Source organism: Polyergus mexicanus, unplaced genomic scaffold (genome assembly GCF_030449975.1).
Source record: "Polyergus mexicanus isolate NDT 795.1 unplaced genomic scaffold, iyPolMexi1.0 SCAF_10, whole genome shotgun sequence".
In the NCBI taxonomy this organism is placed as follows: domain Eukaryota; kingdom Metazoa; phylum Arthropoda; class Insecta; order Hymenoptera; family Formicidae; genus Polyergus; species Polyergus mexicanus.
Genome location: NW_027223330.1, coordinates 543885 through 563110, shown reverse-complemented (window position 1 = coordinate 563110; position 19226 = coordinate 543885). Strand labels below are relative to the sequence as shown.

Below are 19226 nucleotides of genomic sequence, written 5' to 3'. Positions count from 1 at the left end.
TGATGCATATATTGCTCATCGAGATGCTGTTTATACACGTAGATAATACGATTCTGTGACATATACGGTATGCGCGCGCATCTTGCCGCGCCGCTTTTACACGGGGAAAATTGAATGTATATATACTAAATTAGATAGATACCGCTCGACACGCGATTATTGCTTCCGCCGATTGAAATTTGCAGGCGACGTTAAATCAGCCGATTGACGGCTGCGTCGTGATTGCGTTCCCTCTTTCTCGACCAACTTCACAAATCTCGTCGAATCGAAAAGGGGGATACGCGTCATCCTCTACCTCTGGCCCGTCGCGCGTGGTCGTGGCGCTGACATTTCGAAAGCGCGCGTCCGAGCGAACGTCAAGATCGTCGTTTCGCGAAGGAGGGACGCGGAGCGTTGGCGTATTAAGGTTCGCGAACAACGACGATGACTATCAGTCGGCCGTGAGTCGTGAAGCGAGCGCGAGTTCGCGATCGATCTCGAGACGCTCTCGTGTTTTGTACCTCCGTTCCTGTCTGTTCGTTTTCGGCCGGTGCAAACGTCGTGTCTTTTAAAGCGATGGATGGAAAGAGCGATCGATCATCGCGATGAGAGAGAGACGATTCAAGTGCCGCGCAAAGCTGTCACTTTGAGATACGAGTTACGGTTACAGGAGCGAGAAAGAGAGAGAGAGAGAGGGGAGGAGAGAGAGAGAGAGAGATACGATCGATGTTCACGTGACAATCAACAACGCGGCGTGAAGTTGTCGCGAAAGGGTGCGCGGACAACGGCCATATTCAAGGCGAGCCATCGTCTCGCCCCGGATCGAAGAGACACGCAGCACAGGGTCGAGAAGAAATATACAGTCTCGCTATCCGAACCACCGAAGACGAAGGGGACGAGGAGGGCGCGAAGGAACGAGGGAAACGCGCGGACGATCCGTGCGTTGACAGCGCGACGATCCCCCATCGACGAGATGGAGTTCAAGTTCAACGTAAATAAACTCTTGCCTAGAAAGATCAACAAGGTCACGCATAACTTGGTGCCGGAAGACTTCAAAGGTGATCGGCGCGAGTTGAAGTGAGTACACTTTCTTAAGCTCGAGCTTCTTCAAACAGCTCCCCGCGGCAATACATTTAATTAATAGAGCTGCGTAATGTCCATTTAAAAGGCTAAAAGAGGCACTCGGGTTGATAATTCAATAATGGCGAGTAATCTCTCTTTTTTATCAGCTTTTTGTTTGTATTGCATATATATATATATATTTTTTTTTTTTTTAGAAAAATAATAGTATTTAAATATCAGATATATACAGGGTGGTCCTCAGGTAACGGTCGCCACGATTTTTAAGGCACTTACAATAATCTGACATAAAAATGTTTCAAACAAAAGTTGTGTGGCTTTAAGGGGGCCATAAGATGGTGACAATGATTTGACCTTGGAAAATCATTTGAAGGTCATGTGAAGGTCAACTTTAAAATCTTAAATGGAAACCCCCATTTTTTATTTAGTATTCTTGTAGCTGATATCAAGAGCTTTCCAAAACACTATAATAAAGTATTTTTTTATTAAGTACTTTTTGAGTTATTTTATATTTTAATCTGACATATTTTGATATAAAAAATTAAATATCTCGTAAAATATTTAATTTTTGATAATCTTACCGTAATACTTCTATGTACAGAATAATGAGACACAACTCGACTAATGTTTCTATGGGGTTATGTTGACAGATGCCCAAGTTTATCGCATGACGTCTATGATCTATTTATTTCGACCACTACTTACCGCTAAAGCCATCTATTAGGAAAACGGCGGAAGCAAAGTTGTACACCTAATACATTTTATTGATGTTCGACAACGAAGGAACGAATAAATCGTATTTCCTTGATCACCTTGATCCTTTTTATAAAATCAGGCCAATGACAGATATGACCATTACCGGAATAATTATTAGTTATCGAATGATATTAAAGGATGGAGCCTGCCAAGATCAAATAATAGAAATATAGACAATTGTTTATATACTCTGGGATATTTTTTTCTAGATAAAAATCAAACTTTTTTAAAATCATATCGAACTTTGAAATCTGCAACGAAGGAACCACAAAATTCCTAATTGTTTATATTATACGAAATCTTTAGAATTCTATTATATTCTACACTTTGCTCTTTTATAAAAATAAAAATAATTGAACACGAAGAGAATTTGTTTTAAAAATAGTTGGGGTTTAAAAATTTTATATGTGATGTCATTTATCTTTCTTGTGTATTTTATAATTTGCAATATTTTACATTTTAATTTTAAACAGAAGCTTATCAAACAATGACTTTTTATTACAAATCTAAAGAAAGTCGGCTCCAAAAAACTTGTGTGTTAAAATTAGGCAGGCCTCTCGTGTAACATTACTTCCGCAAAATTTCACATCCTTCAGATTAGCTGTTTTATTAGATTTCGCAATGCAGCTTTCTACACATAGCGGTTATTCACGTCATCGTCGAACATAATCCATCATATACTTCACACCTTAATATAATGACTATAGGGAAAAGACCTAATATCGATGGAATAAATTAACTTGATCCGTATCGCAAAGCAAGCGATTGGCGCGAGTCCAAAACTTGAATTAGGTCACTGCTCGTAACTTGAATGATGTCCGGACAATAATTACATCCATATAATTTTCTTACGTGTAATTTCGTAAAAAGCGGAAATGATCGAATTGCACGTTACTTTGCACAAGATTAAAGATTATACATAAAAAAAATACAGCTCTTTTCATTATATCATTATATAGATTAACATTTTTATATTAATATATATATATATATATATATATATATATATATATATATAATTTACATGTAATATTATATACAATATATATGCGAGATATAAAAAGTATATCTGACAATCCATATATCTATTTAAAATAATTATACGTCAGTTTTATATATTATTATTGATGCTTATAAATTATTCTAAATACATATTAAAATATTTATTTATGATTTGTATTCATCTTTAGAAATTTATCTGAATACTTTTTATATCTCGCATATTTACCACGCTGCTTTCCGCTACTTATCTCAAAAACGTTTCGTTCTAAATACTTGACGAAAGAATATCGGGTCGGAATTAATTTCCCGTCTGGAATTAATTAGCATAAATCTGTGAGACTGATGAGTGTATAAAAACATATAAAATGTAAAGACGAAAAGTGGAACGTGACTGTTTCGTGCTATTTCAGCGATAAACCGCAATCTACATAGTTGCGGCATTGAAAAACGGCGAAATGCTCGAGTGAGATGCTATTTTTTTGCTCGCGTCTATTTCAAGACATATCCGCGGCATCTATTTCAAAAGGAACGAAACTTATGATTGAATCGTGTTCCTGAATTATAAATAAAAATTTTACAATATTTGAGAATTCTCATGTGTCTTTGCAACCGTTTTAGATTTAATAGAATATCTATGAAAAATAATTTTTGATTATATCTTTCAATTATATTTTAGAAATATACGATTGCCGAAAACGCGTGAGATCTCCCGAGTATGGTAAGATTTCTATTTATAAGTAAAGAACACGGTTCTCTATCATTTCTTTTCATATATTAATATTTATTTCATATGTTAATTACGAATTACTTTATAAATGAATATTCTTAATTGCCTTCAAAAATTATAAGAGTGTAAGAGTGTAATAAGTATCTTTTTTTCTTTTTTTTTCCAGCGAATGTCAAAGACTATTAAGCAGAATATTGGACGATATGGGTGAGGCATCGGCGAGAGCTCAAGGACTCAACAAGCCCATTACCAGCGCCCTTAAACTTCGGGATACAGATCATACAATTTATCTGCTCGTAGATAATGAAGCAAACAGGTAAAGTTCTTTCTATAATTAATTACTATACTTAAGATACTGTCACGTCTGTGAAATTAACGCTCCCGATCTCGAGTACTTCAATATATAATCGATATTGTCTCTGATTTATTTTTTTAAAAGGCTTCCAACTTTTAATACTTAAAACGATAAAAATAAAAATGAGAGAATTCTTGTCGTCGCAACCATTAGAGAAATCGAGATACTCGAGGTGCACGTTGCGGATTTAAGTGCTACGGACCAGAAGTGGATGTTACCTAGCCAAGGGATTAGAATCTCTCGGTAGCTCGGTGGATCGATGTGCCGAGCTGTAATGTTGTCTCGACTTTTTGAATATTCAGATTTCCTAAAACTGCGGGCGATACTATATATGACTGTCAACTTTCTATCTTGCATAGCTATTCTGAAAGGCTATTCTGAATGCTAGTCTCTGTGAAAGTTGCTTAATTAAGTAGCAATATAATATTCCTTTATAATGTATAAAGTATCTCAAAATTATTGAGCTATCTTTTAGCTATTTTGCATCGATTTCTCTTTAGCGAAAAAATATCTTCTTGCTAAAATGTTTCTCGTTACAGCTTTTTAAATTGCAATATTATTTATCACCTTAATCAAGTCTTAAATTATTATTTCAATTAAAATATTATAATTTTTCCTACAATTAAATTTTGACGCCTATTTAAAACTTAATTATTAAAAGAGATCTTGCGTTTTCTAATCGCTTATAAATAAAGAAATATTCCTTCGACGAAAATGGTACGAGATACGCGTCAAACCATACGTAGATATTACGCATCATTTATAGCATTCATTAAGATCACGTAAGTGAATACTTAGTATCCTCCATAGTTGTCTCGCGATCATGATGATAAATTATTCGCGTAAATTCATACGATCGAACGTTTGATTCCGCAGTGGACTAGGTAGCGTGGTGGGTTTATTGAAGACGGGATCGAAGAATCTCTTTCTGTTCAATGAGATGGGAGAACATTATCAACTACAGGCGAGATGCATCTTGGACTTTTACGTGCACGAATCACGGCAACGTATGGGCCTGGGAAATATTCTCTATCAGCACATGTTATCTGTAAGTTCGAAGCGTATACTTCTTATTAAATATTAAATTACATTTAATCTCGAATTACTACTTACATAGCGTAAAAAAAAAAAAAAAAATATTACAGAAAGACAGCACACCATATATATTTTTTATCTAATATTAAAAGAATTTCTCATAATTAGTCGTTTTATTATCGCAAAATAATGAAATTTTGACATTATACAGCCGTTTTTAAGAGATACGTTCGCCGAAACAAAGTCGATTTAATATCTTCTCTCGATAAAATCGTGTGTGAGTTCGCGAGAAACAGGCCGTTCTCACGTGAAGAGAGAGTTTTCGCTACACGATACACGGACTCCCTCGCTCGAAAACAAATCTTGCGATGCGCCAGTACAAGGCATAATTACTTCCTGTACGGGAGCAGAAGGCGTCGCGCGCAGTCACGATTTAAATCGCTATCGTCGAAACTTCGTGCGAAGCGAAAGTAACTTGCAATTATGTTACGTTAGTGACGAAGGAACGAATAACAGTAATGACATTTATTACGGACAACTCACGTGATGATCTCACACGCGCAATACACGTTTTTACGATCCAGATTAGTATAATCATAATTATTTAATCATTTAAATAGATAAGTTAAAATAATGTTCTGAAAATATGGATTAGAGACTTTGAGCTTCAATTCGGTAAAAAAAAAAAAAAAAAAAAAAAAATAGAAAATCGCGGATGCTTATATAAATATATCGCGAAAAATATGAGAATCGTATGAAAAGAATACGGAATATTTCTTGGATTGGAAATGTATGTATGCTATATCGATGATAACATATCGACGTTTTAATGTCATAATGTTATCGCGTGACAATGTAAAACAAACGAAATTAATTTTGCTATACGTATATGAAATATGCGATATATGCATGCATACGTTAATTAATTAATTTAAAAGTATATGACATAAAATATTCTTTAATAATTTTTCATATCAAAGTATATTAATTATATACGAGATGTAAAATAATATTTATATTATTTTAGAAACGTGTGGATCATCTGCATAAGTATTGATGAACAGTAGCATACAGAAATTAGAATAAATAATTACTTTCGAAGAATCCATGTTGATACATAATCTATATATCTTTCAGTTCTTAAAGTTAACGTATAAGTAACAGAGAAAAATGGAAAATTCTCTGCGTAAATCGCTTTTCGTTCCGCTCGAGAACTCGAAACCCTGAAATCACGTGTCACGTGAGGACAAGTGCACAGAACTGTAACAAAAAGAGGCAGCCTTTTTTCTTCTTTTGTTTGATAAATCTTGTCTACACGATATAATATTTATTTGTGCAGTATAAGATTTATAACAAGTGTAGAATTTTAAAAATTCAATTATTTATCTCTTACAAGTTTTTAATTTTATTCGAATATTTTTGTGAAACTTAACAATTTCTATTCTTTTGTTGCAGGGAAAATTTTGAAAAAAATATCGCAACAAGATTTATTAAACATTATTAATTTCTCATAAACGATAAAAAAAATTAGACCTATATAATATTACATATAATGCGTGTATGATCATTTTACATATCAATATATAACGAAAATTTCAAATTATATTAAGAATTATTAATTTTATAATTTTTAATTTATACAGTTATAATTTTACAATTTTTATTCATATTTTATCTCAAGCTGAAATAATTAATTACCGTGACAAAAAGGAATATTTAGTGATGAAATAATTGATACAAATGAAATGATGCGCGCACAATCGCGTCACTATGCTCAATCGTGCTCAAAGCACTTGCTAGATTTCCGTTAATGACATGCATCAGTTACGAACAACATAAAATCTGAAACGCAATACTCGACTATAACTCACATTCATTATCCGTAACTATACTCGTATTCCTTCGCTTATACGTCACACTATTCGAAATGAGTCATTCGAAAGTACGGTATTATAATTATTCGCGTGTATAACGTGTGTGATTCTCATCAATGAAAATAAAGAGGTACGACTTCGATTACGTAATTTCTTTTCCTGAAAAACGTTATTATATATATATCAGAAAAGTCTATATAATTTTTCCAGAAAATCGTTAAATTTTTATATACTTAAATTTTATTTGAATGTAAATAATTAAAAATTATCACAAATAAATAAAATTTATTTATCAAGGCAATTAATGCTAAAAGTTAGAAACATGCAATAGATAGCAATTTCTAATCGTATTTTAATTGAGTAGAAATCGAGTCTAATACCTAAAATATTAATAAGGTATTATAAATAAGATATTAATAAGATTGTTTCCAATTATAATTGATGTATACTTCGATATACCATATTGAAGACGATAAGATAATTTTTTTTTTTTTTTTTTTTTTTTCCCCGAGAATAAAGAAAAGATTATCTAGACATAAATGTGATATTATTCTAATGTTGATATTGATAATATCTGAAATTTCGCAAATTACGTTGTGAAAAATCAAACTCTCTTATCTCGTGCGGCTGTAATTTTATAACGAATGCGCTATTTCTCGTGGTCGCCGCGACTTTCTTACAACCAGAATCTGAGATATCGCTCGTAAAATGCGACCGATATTAAACAGACGCGTGACCAGAAGTCATTATACATAGAAGTAGGCAGGTTTTACACACGAGGGTAATATGCAAGGTGATTGAACTCGAGCATAGATCGTTTGTTCCGATATAATTTTTACCATTTTTTTTTTTTTTTTGTATATCTGATAGTATAGTATTAGATAATATTTTTTTTAATTTTGATTTTTTTATATAGGATGATCATTATTGGAAACTCGATTCTGTAATAAATCTCTCGCTAAATAATGAAAGAGTTAATCACATACAATTATTATCTAATACAGCTATCGTGTATATATTAGGTGTACAACTTTGCTTCCGCCGTTTTTTTCCCCGAAATTCGAGGCTTTATTGTAAAAAACTGGTTATACATTTATGATTCAAAGTATTGTCCATCGTGCCAATTCTTTTTGACTTTGACTCGAGTCTTCATTAAGTAATGCCTCCAATTATGCATCTTCGAAAACCTTCTCTCTTCCACCGCTATGCCGGTCTTCGACGCGAAAATCACCATTCTTGAAGCGTCGAAACCACTCGCGACACGTTCTTTCACTAATAGCGGCTTCACCATAAGTATTTGAGAGCATTCGATGAGCCTCAGCCACAGATTTCTTCATATTGAAGCAGAAAATTAAAACCTCCCGCAAATGACGAGAATTTGACTCGTAAACTGACATTTTCAATCGAGAATAACTTTATGACGCAGACACAAATCGACTAACGTTTCTATGGGGTTGTGTTGACAGATGCCCAAGTTTATCGCATGACGTCTATGATCTATTTATTTCGACCACTACTTACCGCTAAAGCCGTCTATAGGAAAACGGCGGAAGCAAAGTTGTACACCTAATATGTTCATCAAAACTTGTCAAAATCCTCTCTAAATTATTGAAATCTACCATTAAATATCATAAATTATATAAAAATTAAATATAATATTAAATGAATAAGAGAATCAAATCTCTTAATTTTTTTTTTCTTTTGTTAAGAATTATAATTATTAAAATATTTTTCGAGTTCTTTTAGGATATTTTTAATCGATTTGAAAAAATAAATATTTTTATTTGGAGATTAGAGTCTGTTGTATATGGATATTCTTTGCCATATTTTAGGAGTTTAATACACAAATGTTGATTTAATAACGTTTTAGTATTTCTAATTAATATCCTTCTTATTATTTTATTCTCTCATTTCATTTATTCTTTTTCTTTAGATTCATTTGTTCTATTTCTAATAAAACGGTTTGATTTATAGGAGGAAAACATCAGGCCAGTAAAATTGGCCATTGATCGACCATCGGAAAAGTTCTTAGCTTTCCTACGCAAATACTACGGACTTTCGAAGATCATTCCACAGAACAATAAATTCGTCGTTTTTGAAGGATTCTTCGATGACGGTATGTAATTATCTCTCTACGTATCGCCATTAAATTTTACGTATATAACAGACCTTAGTAAAATATAAGATTGATATTTTTATGACATATGATTCCCCTATTTTTTTGTCGTTGTAAATATCTGTGATAAAGAATATTGTAGAAAGATATTGAACTAAATGATCGCAATAATTCTATGTTTGCGGTCAACTCGTACAATTTTCTATGTTTGTACTCATTTATAAGTAAAACTCTCCTAAATTATTCCGCCTTCGATGGTTACGAGCAATGAAGGGTATACCAATATAGGGCGTGAGATGAACAAGGGAAAGAAAGGGAGGGAACAGAGCTTCTCGTTAATCCTGTAATGTTAGGGTAAACTCAAAAAAGACCCTCTAGCATTTCTGTTTTGACAAATAATGACGAAAAATAATAGAAACAGGTTGTATCAAAGTGAAATCATCCAAATATGAATAATGCATAACATTTCATTTCTCTTGCGATAAAACGGTGACAATTGCTTTCTTCGGCCAGCACTCCGTGACGTGTGCGGCCAAAAATAAGTCTCACGTCTGTGAATCTGTCGACTATCTCGCAAATATCTACACCGATTGTCTTTTTTCCCTTTTATAATATGTTATCAGAGATAAGCTACTATTTGCATATAGAATATTATTTTCAAATACGAAATAGTACACTATTCCGCGACACATGACGTAATGATCGAAAGATAAATTGTGGCAATATATTTTTCTTTCTATCAAAGATAATATCTTCTCTGATACGTGCAAAAATCTCTCTGTCTCTCTCTCTTTCTCTCTCTGAAAAATGAACGATACAATTATTTCCCGTTCCTATGATGCAACGAGACTTCTTTTGCAACGTCTTTCGCCAGTCGAGGTGTCTGCTATACAGACAGACGCAAGGTCAGATCTGGTTCCAGAGGTCGGGTCGCCCTACGGGACGAGTCGCTCGCGTCCTAAATCGGCAATACTCGTTCGGAGAGGCTCGAAATCGCGGTCAATGCCGCACTGAGAACGATTTATGCCTCGGCTATGTCCACAATCGATCAAGTCCCCCATCCCTAAATGGCGAGCCGCTGCTTGATTCACATTTATGCTGATTATGCACGATTCGCTCCAATTTTGCGTTTCTGCACCCAAATTTCTATAAAAACTCGCGTACTATTGAATTCTCATCTGTCATCGTTTTCATATTTGTAGAGAGCCGAGATGTGAAGAACAACAGATATAGTTTACCTCCCAGAATGAGCTTGGACGACGGAACGCCTGGCAATAATAACAATAACGGGAAGAATAGTGCTAGGTAGGTGCGTCGTCGGATATACCGCGTCGACTGCAAAGCGACAGATGCAAATCGAGTGACATCGCAATTATATAGACAAAAAAATCAAATTTCGCTTTTCAGTCTCAACGGAATCCCGTATGTAACGTCCGTTTCGCGTAGCTCATACGGTAGATACGCCGCGGCACGACCGCCCTGTTCCATGGCAAACGTGAGTACGGCAACGTGAGGAAATATTGGGAAATCTCTTTCTCCTAATTGATGTTATATTTTTTAATCATTCATTAATTTCAACGCGTGCATTCTAATGTAGTCTTGTATATCTCAAAATGACTACTTATATAAAATTGTATTGTAGCGCGAGATTTTTGTGTGTGTGTGTACAACCGTATTGATATTATTAAAATGACGATTGAATTTTGATATCAGCAAATTTCAAAAGCATTTGTTTCTAAATGTAAAATAATATATGTAGATATAATAGACGTTATTTTTCGATGATACATATATAGAGAAATATTTAAGAATTTTTAATTATTATTAAATATATATGATATGACCTGCACTTATTATTTCTGATCGCTACTAAATGTAGTTGCGCATAAAAAGCATCTTTTTGGCTAAACAGATTTAAGAAGAAAAATTTCCTTCTTTGCTTGAGTTTAACACGTACTCGGCAGCTAATCGCATAATTCCAGTTATCTTTTTCTCTGTGTTAAGCTTTTCTTGTTTTCCGAATGTTATAACACACACAGCGCATATACTGGGTGGCCCATTTTAATCCATCCAGTCGAATATCTCAAAAACTAAGCCCGGAAGAGAAAAATGTTTCAAACAAAAGTTGTGTGGCTTCAAGGGGGCCATAAGATGGTGACAATTATTTGACCTTGGAAAATCATTTGAAGGTCATGTGAAGGTCAACTTTAAAATCTTAAATAGAACCCCCATTTTTTATTTAGTATTCTTGTAGCTGACATCGAGAGCTTTCCAAAACACTAGAATAAAGTATTTTTTTATTAAGCACTTTTTGAGTTATTTTATATTTTAATCTGACATCTTTTGATATAAAAAATTAAATATCTCATAAAATATTCAGTTTTCGATAATCTTACCGTAATACTTTTATGTACAAAATAATGAGATAAATCAATTAGTGCAAAAAAAACAACAAATAATTGTTTAAAAAAATACATCGTAAATAATTTTTTTAAAAACTATTATTTTTTTTATACTAATTGATTTGTCTCATTAATCTGTACATAAAAGTATTACGGTAAGATTATCAAAAACTAACTATTTTATGAAATATTTAATTTTTTATATCAAAAGATGTCAGATTAAAATATAAAATAACTCAAAAAGTACTGAATAAAAAAATAGTTTATTATAGTGTTTTGCAAAGTTCTCGAGGCAAGCTACAAGAATACTAAATAAAAAAATGAGGGTTTCCATTTAAGATTTTAAAATTGACCTTCACGTGACCTTCAAATGACTCTTCAAGGTCAAACCAATGGTACCATCTTATGACCCCCTCGAAACCAAACAACTTTTGTCTGAAACATTTTTCTCTTCCGGGCTTGGTTTTTGAGATATTCGACTGGATGTATTAAAATGGGCCACCCAGTATATAATGACTAATCATAATAAATATTGACGCTTTCTTCTAGATAATCCATAACACAGCGATGCTTGGTCAATCAACCGAGCGTACTGGGTGAGTAAAATTCATGCAATAATTTGAGATGGTTCATAATCCTGCGAATTGCTTGCCCTAATTTTTTTTAATATTTGATAGAAGATTATATAGAGAATGATCATGTGTAATAAATAGTATTGCGCATAGGAATGTTATATATAATAATATTCTTTTGGTTGAGATCTCATTCGTGTTGTGACAAACAATTCTCTCATAGTTATGCAATGAAAATTTAATTTTTAAATGACGCCGAAAGAATAAATTCTTCAGCGGTAAAGAGATAAACAGTTATTTAATAGATATTAATGAATTTTATTTAGTAGATAAAACAAATTGAAAAAAAAAATGGGACTGTGAGAGAAGAAAATATGTATTACCTGCATTTATAATATATTTGTTTTCGCATTTTTGCACTGTGAGCAAACTTTAATTAGCAGTCACCGCCAAAGCTTTAATTAATCTTGCTAAGAATGCGTGCTCGATACGTATCTCAAACGCTTTAGATGCTTCAAATACTTCGTTGTGATAAAATATTGCGTTAATGATTGTCGATTCATCAGTTTTATTATTTGCAACATCGAAAAATTCGTTTAATCGAGAGTTAATTGGACGTACAATAAAATCTCCTATTAATGCCTCAGTCGCTAAGACAGCTTGCCGAAATACTATTCTTATACCGAATGCATAAACGCCATCGCTTGCCAAGATATGTCTAGGCGGGCGATAAATATTTCCGGGTCACCTCGATCACATACACATTCAAGTCTCGGATTTCAGTCCGGTGTGAATTTGAAATGAAACTATCTATCAAGATCTATATGTTTTATATATGAGAAACGGATAAATAGCATAAAATTAAACTTGCAATTGTTGATATTTTTAAATAAGCGCATATTTTTTTCTAAAACACATTTTAATATTACATAATATTGCGTTAGTGTTGTATAAATATTGTGTTCATTATTTTTTAATACTAAAAATGTGATATATGTAAAAAAGAGAATCTAGGTGACCTAATATCTTTAATTTGCCACGATACGTTAATTCTTATTGGCAAACATGCGCGCGTATTTAAAATCTATCACATTATAATTATTGATTTCTTGAAGGATATATTCTCACTATACGTTTCTATCTATACGTAAAAGGAATAAATTATTTGTATAGTTGATCAAATTTATTAACTTGTGTCGATTAGTAATGAGTTACAGATGTATTATATACATAATGACTCACGTGTATATATACATAGTAATAATTATAATTCAAATAATAATATATACTGAGAGAAATGAGAAGGAGATTATTATATCGTGAATATTTGTAATATGTGTAAATATGAATTAGAATTGTACAAAAAAAAAAAAAATGGAAAAGAGAATGAAAGATGATAAAAGTTCAGAAAATTCGAGAAATGTCGCACTTTTTTTATGCGCTTAAAAGTCAAGATTTATTTATATTTCAGTTTAATTTATATAATTTATGAGTATGTATGTTATATTTCTTTAACACACTCTATGTAAATTGTAGCCTATAAGAGTTTTTGTCTTTCTTCTGTAATTATTATTAGTAACAAAATATATACGTTAATATAAAAGATTTATTTTGCTGATTTTCGGCGTGTATATAATAGATTTTCGCTCCAACTAAATACTTTTATTTTTTTCTTCGATCGAAGGGATATAAAGACAAAAAAGGATCTGAATATTTTTCAACTTGTACGCATGACCACAAATCGAAATAGTTTAAATTTTCTTCGACGAATACTCATTCATAGTCTTATTCATCAGCATTTCGAAGCAAAATCATATAAATGCGTAAACACATTGAGAAATAAAATTGCTTGGATGGGGGAAATCAAATTGACAGCTATCTCTTCATTCAAACAGATCTTGAAATAACTGAGCAAATTACATTATATTCACGCGAGACTAAATTTTGTCAATGCAATGATATCAATGTATTATAATGTAATGTGATCGAATTAAAATTAAATATTTTATAATTTGTAAAATTTTTTTAAAAAAGGGCAATAAAAATTCTATTTATTTTTCTGTTCGTTTAATTTTTTTTTTTTTTTTTTCAGTATGAAGAATAATTAATTTTTGTTTTATATTATTTTTATATTTCAGATTTACTTTTTATAATTTTTATTTGCGTAAAGAATTGTGCGGTTTTCTAACGTTTCCTATGTCAGCTTGAGCGAAGCATGCTTATATTGTTCAGTATGCATACAGTTATATGAAATAAATTATTGTACTTATTATGTAAGAATTGTTTTATTCTGAAATTGCATTATATACATAGGATTTCGATAAACGTAAACGTTATTGTAAACGTTAACAAATGTTTTAATGCAAAAATTTATTTCTTTTAATTATGCATTATGTAGTAAAATAATATTCAATTTTTACAACATACGAAACCTGTGATTTAAAAAGATTAAAAACAATCGTAAAAAATCCAAAAAATTGATTCCTGATGAAATCAAGAAGAAGGAAAACAAAGGTCTATATACATAAGCTCGATTCTTGTTGATTTTCTCATCTTCCTTTTTCTTGGTTTTCTTAATTATATACATTTTTAAAAAATTAGTTTTATATTGGATAAATGTAATTATATGAACGTGAAAAATGAAGTCTTTCTTGAATAGACGATTATGACACATCTACATAAACTCGAGACTGAAACAGAAAGACATGTAATGTTGCATGTTGCTGTCAGCTTGCTCTTGCGTGTGTCACGATCTGACAGGCAAGATGATTTTTCAGCAGTAGCAATAGTGATAGAGCATCGTCGCCTCCGCCATTGAAGCTGGAACGACCGCGTTCTTTGAGCATCTACTCCGAGGAAGAACAGAAGCAACGTAGTCTCGAGATTAACACCGTCCCGACGCCAATCGTACCGGATAATCAAACGAAGCCCTTCGTTCCTATCCTATTGGAAGCTGAGAAAACGGAGAAGAATGTAAAGCCATCGCCGTCGTGCGGTCAAGAAGTAACCACCGGTACCAATCAACACGGACATCTGGATCTCAAGTTTTACCATTCACCCTTATGGTGAAACGATCTAACTGATATATAATTATCTGTCTCGCTTCCTCCCTTCTTTGAAAGAGGAATTTGTTTTATAAATCGGATCGGTTCGACCTGGATTAGCACCCTAATTCTGGATAACTCGAAAGATTTTCCTTTATCCGTATCCATGTACTTTAAGTAGAATTACACAATCTAGTCAGGGGGAAAGTTGTAATCGCTCACTAAGGATTAAAACATTACGATCCGTAAGCACACATTTATAAATTTCAAGTTTTTTTCTATTTTTTATGTTTCTATTTAAATTATACTAGCAAAATTTCTCGTCTCTTTAATTTTTTCTGGAATAAATTTCAATGATTTATAATAAAGGCGGAATATTTCCGATATGAAAATGAAACAGATATCAATTTTCAGATCGAAGAATTATGTTATTTAATTAAGTTGAGACAATAAATAAAAATAAACCCGTCTTATAAGGAGAAAAGAAAATAAGAAAAATTTTGCATACTTTATGCTCGATATATTTCAAAGAATAAGAGATCATTTTTATAAAATAAATGCCTGCTCATCATTTTCAATATTCATCTATCGGATAAATATATATTTATCATATATGGCGAATGATCTACATATTCATACATCCGTTCAAGAAATGATAAATATGTAAGAATGAAAAGTAAAAAGTCTATGATGATGAATACAATGTTTCAAATATAATTGATCGGTATCAATTATATTTGAAACATTGTTTATTCTCGTAAATATAAAATGATATTATGAAAAGTTCTAAATTATCTTATTTGAGGGACTTCATGTAACAATATGTAGTCAAATTTTTAGGCTCTTATTGCAAAGCAAACAATAGTTATCGTGGATTTTTTTAAATTGAAATTAAACTAATTTTTTCTTGAATGTAGACTATAGAAAATTAGGGAATATAAACGATATAAATGTATCTATGTATTCATTAAGGAAAGATTTGTAACATTTATTCTTCATGTGTAATGATCTATTTATGTTAGATGTTCATATTTATATATTTAATGATATAATTTTAGTATGTGACAAGGGGAAGTAAAGAATGTTTTGGTGTAAAGAGAATTATATAAAATGAGAAGTGGATCGAAAAAATTTATGCGTATTAATTGGACAGATGTTGTTATGCAGGATATCTCAAAACTCGCAGAAAATGAATACGTTATTCCTTATGAAACGGCTTATGAATAACATACTTTTTTTTCCCCCCCCCCCATGTACCTCAATCCTGAGACATATAATTGTTGATTATTTATTTATTTACATGTAACGGGGAAGAAATAAAGACCATGCAGTATTTCGCTTCAAAATTGAGGACTGATTGATATTCATTATAGAGATATTATATGTAATATGCGCACACGTAATGCATACATATATGTATGTAGAAAGAATTGCTTGTGTATGTGTGTATACATCTTCAGACTCATATAAACACCCTAGAAGAATGCACGATGAAATTAATTTAGATATTATAATCGATAGATATTAGAATTGGCACAAACACATATATATAAATACATATTACGTATAAATATGTACTACATATATAAGTAGAATAGAGAGAGAGAGGGAAATAGGGCCATACAATTCATTAACAAAAATTCATATTATCAATTAAAGACTGTTTACATGAAATTGTACCAAAACGCACAGTATATCATGGATAGATGTAAAAATATTCACATTAATATTTCAGGATGTATAATCCAAATAAAGGGATATTCTACAGAGATTATAAGGACTACAGTTAAAGAAATGAAGCAATATCAATGATCTGATATACATATATCGATAAATAATTCATTGGGCTATTATTATTATATAATATTGTAACTTGCAAATTGTTTCTCTTACATGAATGTATAATGTAATGTAATTATTAATATGCAAGGATACAATAAGCTCGAGAAAAAATTGAATATTTATATCTGTCATCCCAATTACACAAGAATTTTATATAATCCATAAAGAAATCTATATATGACATGCTTATGAAAAGAGGAGACATCTAGAATAACATATACATGCAAAATGATGGCATATGTGTTTTGTTTTCAAATAAGAGAAGAAAATAAATAGATGAAGGATGAAGAAATACTCGTTTATCTTATATGAAGAACCTTTTCTATATTACAAAAAATATTCACGTAACATTTTTCTTTTAAACTAGTGTCTTTTCATCTCTATCAAATATTATTCATATACATATATAGAAATATATATATATTCGTGTCTCACAAAATTATTTTGATAAAATATCTAATATCACATATATAATCGCACAAATTCAACGATATAAAAAAAGATATTATGAAATATTCTCTAATATAGGAATATTTCCTAGCATAGGAAATAACTTTATTAGACATCATACTCAGCTCCCGAAATTTTTTCATCAGTAATCCACCAAACTAAACTAGTACAAGTTTCTCGTTCCAAATATATGTATCCTATTAGCATACCTTCGAAGATACCAAGAGCTGTCCCTGCCAAAACATCGATTATGTGATGCTCTCTCATCAGAAGTTTGGACATGCATACGGAAAAGTACCAAGCTAATAATGGTGGCACACATATTAACGGTACAGGCCATAGATTGAGAAAAAAATATGTGATAAATGCCACACGTGCTGCATTTCCGGATGGAAAAGAATCTTTCTTTGGAGAGAGATTGTCATTAGTTGTAGGCCGTCTCCTTCTCGCTGCTGCTTTGAATACAGCAACTAAAATAATGTCTAGCAACAAACCTGAAACACACACATACATATATGCAATTCTCAATTTTAATATAACTCAAATATTATTCATTTTATTTTAAACTTACCTATTAAAAGATTGACTTGCATCTGATATAAGTCAGATTTGTTAAAAGTCCAGATCAACACAAGATTAGTTGCTAACCATAATATAGTATGACATGATATCTAATAAAAAATAATGAATAAGAAAATCAACATACATATATAATAGAGTTTTATTTTATTTAGTTACTAAAGAAATAATTAAACTTACCTTTAAGAACGTGTGATGTGTTTTTAGTTGTCTCAAAGCTAAAAATTGTTGTGCCCAATTAACAAAAGCGTTAGTTAAATAAGCATCAACTGCTAGAATCGTCCTTAATGTCGATGGAATTTCTCTTTTCTCTTCCTTAAATAGAAAATAAAAGGGAAAAAAATAAAAGTAAATCAATATACATAATGCTCTCTGGATGAAAAAAATGTAAATAATTGAAAAAATATGTATATAAATGGGGATATATATATGCTGAAAATATTGAATACAATAAAATTAAATACGATAATAAATCAAGATTTATAATATATCAATAAATATACCATATTGTCTTCTGACTAGAGTTGACTGAAATACAGTTGATAAGTAAAATATTTAAAAATCACTATCGTTTCAATAAATTTCACATTTGTGTTGCGGCTTGCGGCCATGAAAACCATGGATCTGTTCTTTATAGGTGAACCAGCTGCACTAGTTCAAAGCTTATCTTTCTTCTTCCAATATGGAGGGAAAAGGGTATAAACTCTGAACTGAGTGCAGCTAGTTCAGTTACAAAGAACAGATCTCTAATCAAATACAAACTGAAAACAATGACTTCACCAAATATCCTATCTCTAAAGCCTTATCTATACACATCTATGTACACACACATACACTTCATTGCATCTTCATTATCAGTTACTGACAGCACGCAGCCACTGTTGGCATATTAAATTTTAGCAAATAAATGATTCCATTATATGATATGTATTTGAAATTTTATATATATATATATGAATTTTTTTGTATAGATGTTTATAAGTTGTACAGCGATTATTTGTGAAAATTGAGAGATGAGTTGTAAAAACAATTAATTTTTAGATAATAAATTTTCACTATACCATATTGTAAACGAGAAAAGAAAATTAAGTTGAAAATGTATTAATAAAATAAATTTATTTCATGTCTTCGTACTTATACCCATGTTTGAAGGAATAAATTCGGTGTATGAAAATGTTATTATATAAAATAAAATCTTTTCAATACATTTACACATACAGTAGAGTGTTGAACAATATAACAAGATTGAAGATCATATTGAAAAAGGGAGGGAAACAAAGAGATTTACCTATTGAGATAAATACATTTACATTTATCAATTTTATATATATTAGTTAAACTATCGAAATTATTTCTATATACATTCTGTATGTATATAATAAATCTATATTTAAAATTTTCATGTTTTGAAAA

General features: G+C 31.3%; 2 protein-coding genes across 4 annotated transcripts; one reads left to right on the top strand and one right to left on the bottom strand.

Moving 5' to 3' along the window:
* The first annotated feature begins 179 nt into the window (after positions 1-179).
* On the top strand, positions 180-17033 carry LOC138936792 (alpha-tubulin N-acetyltransferase). Of its 2 annotated transcripts, none has more exons than XM_070302459.1 (8): positions 180-1056; positions 3711-3860; positions 4776-4947; positions 8783-8924; positions 10127-10229; positions 10332-10419; positions 11876-11922; positions 14676-15608. In XM_070302459.1, exons 1-8 carry the CDS (start codon positions 560-562, stop codon positions 14965-14967), a joined length of 1491 nt encoding a protein of 496 aa, XP_070158560.1. In that variant the 5' UTR covers positions 180-559; the 3' UTR covers positions 14968-15608. The 2 variants fall into 2 exon arrangements, with proteins under 2 accessions (XP_070158560.1, XP_070158561.1); XM_070302460.1 differs by lacking the exon at positions 14676-15608 and adding an exon at positions 16678-17033 and having other exon boundaries at positions 186-1056.
* On the bottom strand, positions 16188-18505 carry LOC138936793 (polyisoprenoid diphosphate/phosphate phosphohydrolase PLPP6-like). 2 transcript variants are annotated; one of them, XM_070302461.1, is made up of 5 exons: positions 18317-18505; positions 17994-18128; positions 17806-17905; positions 17444-17728; positions 16188-16417 (listed from the first exon to the last, which is right to left on the bottom strand). In XM_070302461.1, the coding sequence occupies exons 1-5, from the start codon at positions 18317-18319 to the stop codon at positions 16239-16241; spliced, it is 702 nt and encodes a 233-aa protein (XP_070158562.1). In that variant the 5' UTR covers positions 18320-18505; the 3' UTR covers positions 16188-16238. The 2 variants fall into 2 exon arrangements, with proteins under 2 accessions (XP_070158562.1, XP_070158563.1); XM_070302462.1 differs by lacking the exon at positions 16188-16417 and having other exon boundaries at positions 17085-17728; positions 18317-18501.
* Between the last annotated feature and the right edge of the window lie 721 nt (positions 18506-19226).